We start from the raw sequence: 8544 nt of genomic DNA on the forward strand, positions 1-8544 counted from the left end.
ATTCATTTACACATAGAAATTATACATATTTGGAGAAAGGTGAAATGAGTTTTTAAAAGGAAACCCTTACTGTTACTTTATTAGAGTTGATCAATTTCCCACTTCTTAGTGACTGTGAGTTCTACTTCACCCTTCAGCATTAACTTCCACAGTGCAGACAATCAAGAGACATTTTTCCCTATTTTTATGCTCCACTAATTACAGGAGAGCCATGGATAAAAGTGAGTTGGTACAGAAAGCCAAACTGGCTGAACAGGCCGAGCGTTACGATGACATGGCTGCTGCTATGAAGGCTGTCACTGAGCAAGGACATGAACTGTCCAATGAAGAAAGGAATCTACTCTCGGTTGCCTACAAGAATGTGGTTGGTGCCCGTCGCTCATCCTGGCGTGTAATTTCCAGCATTGAACAGAAAACAGAGAGGAATGAGAAGAAACAGCAGATGGGAAGAGAATATCGTGAGAAAATTGAGGCTGAATTGCAGGATATCTGCAATGATGTTCTGGTAATAATCCAACAGCAAAAATAACAGTACTGCAGCATTCTTCAGAAGGGCTTAAGGAATCTTACTAGTGCTGTAGACACTGCAGCACCTTAGCAGGGGAATGATTTTGCATAGCCACATACTTGGGTGCCATTCTAGCTCCTAAGTAGTCTAGTTTGTTTCTTAGGGAATTAGTTGTAAAAGAGCATTTATTTTTTTTAATAGAAAAAAGCAAACAAGGCAATGTTGAAGACCCCTAGCTGCTGGCCAGGGGTCACCATGAAAACAAATTTAGATCTGGGGCACTGGTATGAGTCCTGCTAAAAGGCCTACCATTTAGATTCTTTCATTAGTGACTGCTGATGTCCTGAGGCTTGTTTAGTACTTTTTTTTTTTTTGATGGAAAAGGTGTGCACCTCTTCCCCCAAACTGTTTTTGCTATTTCTTTCACTTAGACAGGAGGGATTCTTTTTATTGCTGATCAGGCAGGAGCAGTTGCTGTCAGCCTTTGCATCTCTTTCTGAATGCACGTGCTGACTGTGCCACTATTCAGCTTTGCAGCTGGCGTTGCAGATAGAATCAGTTTATTGTGGATAATTTCACTGCCCTGTAAGGAATTCAAGTTTGTGGCAGCAAAAGTGACCAGACTTGTGCTAATGTCAAGCTGCTGCTTTTCATTAGCTTGCTTGTGGACATAGGTTTGCATCAGTGTATTTCAAGGAAAATCTTTGCAGTCTTAAGCCCTGATAGCCATTAGATTCTGCAGGAGTAAATTGTGGATAGCCTCAACATAGCAAGTTTTCTGCTTTCCAAGGGTTAGGTTACAAGTAGTTTCTCTTTTTTGCTGAGTTTAGACAACAGTAAGCAAAGTGTTTCACACATGAGTATACATAAGTCATTGTTAATGTTTTAACAGTTCGTGCTTACCTTTGTAACAAAGGTTCTGCTTAAGACATTATTTTTATGACTTAGGAAAAGAAAAAAAAAAGATGTTTCCTTTCTCAGGAACTCCTGGATAAATACCTTATTGTCAATGCCACGCAGCCAGAAAGCAAGGTCTTCTATTTGAAAATGAAGGGCGATTACTACAGATACCTCTCAGAGGTGGCATCTGGGGACAATAAGCAAAGTAAGTAGAGATGAAATTTCTTATTCTGCTGGGGCCCGAGCAGAATAAAGTATAGAAAATACTTGTGTTCTTTCCTCTTAACATGAAATACTGATTTATTTTCACTGCTGCCTGTACTATTGAAGACCTGTGCAATGCAAGTCTCTTTTAGAGAAAGACCTCACTGAAATTAATAGAAGTGATTGACAGATGTTCATCAAACCAGTCAAATTCTGCTTGCAGCCCCTGACCTCAATGACTGATTTTTAAGCACGTATTTGGCAGTGTAAAATCCTTTTCCTGGAAAATGTGTGTTTTCTCATGGAAGATGCTTTGTTCCTATCATCTCTTGTTTAAACTATGAATTTAGCTCACAAGTCTTCACTGTTTGCAAGCTTTCTGCATGCAAATATGGGATATTGGGTTACTGGTTCCTAAGCCAATTAATCCTGAAGTGGTAAAGCAATGCTGAACTGTGCCTGAATTCCTGGTGAGTGTCTGATGTAGTCCATATCTTGCAAACTTAGTTTGGTGCCATTCGGGAGCTTATTGTTACCCATTAGCCAGGAAGGGCCTGTTATCTTTCCTCTGAAACCCCAAACTGACATAAAGTTCGTGACCTAGCTGCTAAATGTTTGCTTCAGTGTAAAGAGGTAGTTTAGATACCCCTTCTTCCCCATATGGTTTTGTCTGGATTTATTATTTAGACCAACTACTTCTTCAGCTAGACTGGACGTGAGGGTTGAATCACAGTACACTTTGACTTAGGTAGAGCTTGTGTGCACTCAGATTGGTTGGAATTTATTTTGAATAATGTCATGTTAAGTCTCTATTGAAATGTTGAACTTAATTTCTTTATGTCAAAGCTTTTTCTGAACAAATATTTCTGCCTTAATAGTGTGTCCAGTGGTAGGCTTTTACATCTAAAAACATTGAAAGAAGCATCTGTGCATATGTAATTGTATGAATTTCTGGTGGCACAATAGTCTAGACCGAGAATATAATAGCTTCCCCCATGAAGTACAGTGATGTACTGTGCATTAATATGATTGTAATTACTTCTTGCAGCAACGGTAGCAAACTCTCAGCAAGCTTACCAGGAGGCATTTGAAATTAGCAAGAAAGAGATGCAGCCAACACACCCCATTCGACTCGGTTTGGCTTTAAATTTCTCTGTCTTCTACTATGAGATACTAAATTCTCCTGAAAAAGCCTGTAATCTGGCAAAGACGGTAAGCAGACTCTTCATATTACAAATTTTTGTGGAGGCTAAGGAGATAATTACATGGTTGCAGTAGCGCTTTGTAGATGATTACGCTTTTTTTGTATCAAAGTCCGTAAAAATCCTGTCACCTTTAAACTGTTGTCATCATAGTCTATTTTTAGGTAAGCTAGTTTAGACTAGCTTAGCTTTAAGTAAAGCTAATTGGCTAGTGCAGTTGATCCAGTGAAAGGGAATACAAAGTGCCTCTTCTTATGTCCACGTAATTCTCTTAGAATGTGCTTGTGTCAAATTTGAAAATACTTGGATTAGTTTAGCACTTCTAAAGAGAAATACTTACTTGAATTTGAACACTTAGCAAATACATGGTATGGTCTTTGTGACACTGCTTGTAGCCCTAAATATCCTTGTGTATCTGCGTGCGTGTGTGCCTCTCCAGAGACCTAGAAGAGCTTGGTGATGGGTTGTGCCAAACAAATACTTGGTCATTTTTTTTCTTAGCCTTCTCCCTAAAATAGGATTAGAGCCTTCAGAATGGAGCTTTTTGCATCTGTGAAAATTGTCAGGTAGTAACTTGAATGATACGGCACTAGGTGAATCTTTTTGTTCTCAATATGTGCTTCAGTAATACTGTGTAACAAGAAGTGATGTTTTGCTGTGTAAAATGTTGCTGCTGTTCCTGCTTTTTCAGTTAATATGCTTACATCTGTTTGAAATCAGAATGAAGAAATAGCACTTATTTGTGCTCTGCTCTCAGACTTGCAGCATGGGCTTTCATGTGTAACAGATCAATGGGAAGAATGGCTGTATATGGCCACTTTAAAAGGCTCTAGTGGAACACACCAGATTTCCTATGCTGTTTTGAAAAGAAATCCAAAACCTCCCACACCACCATCAAAAACCTCTTGTCTTCCATTTTCTTGCCTACTGACTCATGTACCATATATGTATCAACTTAATGGTATCTTTTTTTTTACTGCCAGTTTAGACCAGCGAGACCTGCATTTTTACTGGAAGTATTGCTTTTAAGTGTTGTTCTTAAACCTGACTTCAAGCTATGTGAATCATTCTTCAGTATGACAGAGAGTGTGCTTGCCCCTTCAGTACTTGGTATTGGCATGGCAGTGAGGTTGTTCTGGGCTTTAATCTGGACCCCCCTGAAGACTTTTGTTTTCCCCACTGGTTGTCTAGTGACCTGGTGCTCACTTTGGTTTACATTTCTTCTCTTGGTGGAAAAGAAAAATACTGGAAGCTTTTGTCACAGAATTTTTAATAGTAATGTGGCGAATTTGTAAGCTCTGTGTAAGCAGAAGTTAATTCAGAGAACAGAGTGTGAAAGTGCTGTCTTGCATGTTTTTAGGCATTTGATGAAGCGATAGCAGAGCTGGACACGCTGAATGAAGAGTCTTACAAAGACAGCACTCTGATCATGCAGCTGCTTAGGGACAACCTCACTGTAAGTATCCTGGGGCAAACTGCTGTACTGTGTGCTGTTACTGCCTTAGGCTGCTGGACTGCACTAAGTTGGACTCGACATCTGAAGGCTTAGGTAGTTATGTGCCATTAAAAGCCTTTTCTGAGGCATAAACTGCATGTCTTAACTGTGCTGCCTTTTGTAACCAGACCAGTTGGACTTGCTTGTTTAAACCAGAAATCACTTGTTAACCACTGTTACAAACTCAGATTTTTATTTTTTTTTTAACACAAAGTGGAGTTTGTCTGTTCTCAACAGCCAGCTTTATGTTGAGCTTGCAAACTTGTGCTGGCTTTTTATTTGTTATCGTCTACTCATTTTCTAGTTCATCATTCTTTACCTTTACTGTTCAGTTCAGTTTTGTATTGCTCTTAGCTGAGAAAAGTGCACAGCTACTGCTAATTATGCTGTCTTCCTGACAATTGTAATTAACTGTGTGCTTTCAGCATAAATGTGTGTTTGTATTTTCTTTCAGCTATGGACGTCGGAAAACCAGGGAGATGAAGGGGATGCTGGAGAGGGAGAGAACTAATGCTGTCACGCTTCACTATATGTTCAATGTCACCCTGTATCCTACACATATATCCCTTTGTGCGACAAGCAAAAAGAATAGTACATCGACTTTCACAACCTCAACGTAGCAAAAACTGTCTGTGGGGTAAAAATGGTTGGTTGGTGTTTTGTGTACTTAAAGCGGAGGTCGGTTATTACAATGGCATTCCGAACTTTCCTATTATGAACATTTACAGTTATGATTACCGTGTTTATATTTTTAACTGAACACTGTGATTATGGGTTTTGTGATTGCAATTGACTTTACAAAACTCGTATTGGTAGAAAAGTAGACATCAATTATGTAACTCTGGCGAGCTTAATTTGGCACCAAAATAGTCGAAGTACAATTCTGTTGTAAAGTTGTACAGAAAGTTATAGAGATTCTATTGTGACACTGGGGCATGGAAGGATAACAATCCGATGTATGGCATTCCAGTTAGTAACACTGCTATGAATTAGTTTAACAGGCACACTCTGTAGACATTTGTAACCAAGTCTGCAGCACCGCTTTCAGTCAAAAGCTCACTTTGTCAATCCTATCTTTCTCGGGATGGGGTTTGTTTTGGGGAGGAGGGTAATGGGGGAGTTAGCAGCTTGATTTCCAAACTCTTTACACTGGCAAATAACTGGGATTTGACGTCTAAAAGTGCTTTCATGCTCATACGACACGCATGACTAAGCCCCTTCCCACAGCAATAACTTACCTAGTTATACCTTAGATATTCTTCAGTAGTGAGAATTCTTGGTTCACTACCATGGACTTGCAATAGGAGAAGATTCAATTTTTTGAATGGCCTTATTAGTTCGGATGATACCATAAAGTGATCTGCCACTTTCGCATTGCTTTACTCTTAGGTGAATTGAAATCTCCATGGTATTCCCATTTTGAATTTATCCTGAAAATTTCTTAAGTAATCTGCTGAGCCATCTTTTAAGTTCACTTTACAGAAGTTTTTCTCCCATTGGACTCTGTTCATCCTTGACCTTCTTGACACCCTTGACACCTGTTTAAAATCCATTAAAGCAATTTTGGACTCCCACATACGCGTCATCCTTTCTTTGACTCTGGGTGATGTCAGGATGGTGGGTGAGACCTGAGTTTGCCAAGGACAGGTTTCTTTCTTGTATGTTTGAGAGCTGCCAGTGCTGTTTCAGTCTTCAGCTCTTGTCTGCCATTTTTTGGTAGTACCAGGATCTGGCTCAAATATTCAGGATTTCCCCTTTATTGGAATGCAGACCTACACATTTATAATGCTTGTAACTGTTAATATTTGAGCTCCAAACATCCTCACCTAGTTATGTTTCAAACATGTCCCATTAAATAAAACCTAGTAAGAGTTGTGTGAATAATGCAGTAGAAAAGATTAGGAATAGTCACCTATCAGTCTCCCGGTATCATCCCCCTACCTTCATATTCCACTTAGGTATAGGATCCATCTGTTTGTCTGTCCATCTGTCTGCTGAAGAGAATTTCATGCACTGATTTTAAAACTCCCCTCTACTAGCTGAACAAATTGTGCAGTTAATACTTGGCGCTTGATAAATGCAGTAGTGAATGTGGAACCGAGCCTGTCTGTATATCTGGTAGCTCTTTTCGCTTTGTTTTTACTGACCAGTATTCTGCCTAAAGTTTGCTTCTGTGACGGTTATATTGCCTAGCACACACGTGGTTGTGAGAATAGTGTAGCAAAAAGAAATACCTGGTTATTGATGTACTAGATTTGTGTATGTCTTTTAAACAGTTCTAGTTTCACCTTACACAAAATAATCAGGAAAGTGTAAAAGAATTCAAAAGTGAATAATAAAAAAAAATTTTATCAGTTGTTTGTGTTTGTTATCTTTGCCGTACTAGTGGCAAAAAACTTGTGGTAGTAAAATCACCACTTTTGTTAAATGCACAGGTCTTGGATTGTGTGGGTTGATTCATGGTTTCCAAATGGTACAAATATTTAATTACTCATTTGCAGAGAGGCTTCCCCCCACACCCTCCCAGATTACTAGAGAACACTGGTTCTCTTCATTTTTGTTGGGGTCATACTTAATACATTGTCATCACAGGACTTAAAAGAAATGCGATTATAAATATCTATTTAACTTGCTATGAGTCATTGCATATTTTATGGGTGAGCACACCATACGTGAGAAAAGTCTGCTGGTTACATTTAAAGGTTTTTTCCTCAGGGAATCTTTTAAATGCAGACTTGTCAACGCAGGGTTAGCTCTTCAGCTGGCTCTTTATCAATTACCTGTTTGCACACCCGGCTGCACTAGTGAACTATAACCTGCGTATGTGCCAGTGGACTCCGCTCTTCTCAGCTGGAGGTGTGCAAAAGCAACACGGGGAGTGCAAATGCACTTTTTAAGTGCAAGTGGAGGTGTCTTCCTGGAAATAGAGGGCTTGAAGAGAGAGCGAGGAGGTTGGTGGGGGCCAAAGCAAGTGTCCTTCTGGCTCTCGGAGCCTCTCGCTCCTGCAGTGAGATGACACAGAAATGTGCTCTGTGTTCAGCTGCTTCTGACTGACCACTGCGAAGGCCTTAGGCCAAAATCTAACTAGCTGCTGATCAAGCACTAAGCTGTCCTGTGCCGTGGCTGTAAACGGCCGTACCTCTGGTATATCTGTAATTATTGCTACTTTGTCATTTTCTTCAGCCTTTGTAGATATACTTGCTCTTAAATGATTTTATAGCGTATGCTCAGCTCCCAGTCTGAGTCATGCTGATGACACTGTTAGCTCAAGAAGAAAAAATCCTGGGTCCTGCTAGCTGCTCCTGTTCGTAGAGCACTTGTCCTGCCTCAGTTCTTTCAAATGATGTCTCACATCCTTACTGTCTCTCTTGGGGGAAATTATGAGCCTAGGAGACTGGTCTGCAGCAGTGAATATCTTGATTTTTCAAGTAACTACGTATTTTTTTGGGAAAGGGCACTCCAGCTGGCCCAGCCACAGCAAGAGTCCAGATGTACTCTACATGTTTAAACTGATCGAATTGGTGCTGCTGCGGCTTCTTATTCTGGCACTGATGCTCATCTGACCTGTGGGTGAGGCGGTTCAGTGTGGGAAACCACCAGAAGGCTTTTGGGAAGGTCAAGTTTCTCCTGATCTGCACCACAGCTGACCCTTCCGAGAGCGCGGCACGGGGTGGAGCTGAGCATCCACGCTTGCGTTGGTTTTGCCTTCACGTGTGGGACCGTGCTGCCGCACGGTGCGTGCTGCCTGGCGCAGGCCCGCATGCCGCCTGAGCAGCGTTCAAGGACTCCGTGGCAGCAGAGGAATCACCTTTTTTCATTAAATCCAGCAGGCGGGTTCAGCTGAAGCCAACGTGAGACGCTCGTCCTGCTGCACTAGCTTCCCTCTTACAAGCGCTGCAGCAGAGGCAGCGTGGCTGTGAGCAGCGAGCCCGGCTGAAGCGTGGAGGTGCGGTGACCGGGGCGCAGCACGGCCGCTGCCCCCGGCTCCTGTGCTTTCCCATCCAGCGTTTCAGCGGCACAGCGAGTTGTTTGATGATGAATCATCCCCTCGTACACGTACGTCCAGGCCAGCTGGGGTGTGATCTCTGTGGGTGAAGGTGACCTTTAAGCAACGCTCATGGGTCATCCTGGCGAAAGGCGGTGGCAGAGGCCGGTTTCCGCACCCCGTGGGCCTCAGCGGGGTGTTGAGGGGGTTTGTGTGTCTAGTGACAAGGGCCCTTAGATGCACCGAGCTG

At 41.7% G+C, this 8544-nt stretch overlaps 1 protein-coding gene across 1 annotated transcript; it reads left to right on the top strand.

Annotated features, from left to right (window-relative positions):
• Positions 1-207: 207 nt before the first annotated feature.
• On the top strand, positions 208-6663 carry YWHAB (tyrosine 3-monooxygenase/tryptophan 5-monooxygenase activation protein, beta). The gene is made up of 5 exons (XM_010290201.1): positions 208-505; positions 1490-1613; positions 2661-2824; positions 4175-4270; positions 4764-6663. Exons 1-5 carry the CDS (start codon positions 212-214, stop codon positions 4818-4820), a joined length of 735 nt encoding a protein of 244 aa, XP_010288503.1. The 5' UTR covers positions 208-211; the 3' UTR covers positions 4821-6663.
• The last annotated feature ends 1881 nt before the right edge of the window (positions 6664-8544 follow it).

This window comes from Phaethon lepturus, unplaced genomic scaffold (genome assembly GCF_000687285.1).
Source record: "Phaethon lepturus isolate BGI_N335 unplaced genomic scaffold, ASM68728v1 scaffold47470, whole genome shotgun sequence".
In the NCBI taxonomy this organism is placed as follows: Eukaryota; Metazoa; Chordata; class Aves; order Phaethontiformes; family Phaethontidae; genus Phaethon; species Phaethon lepturus.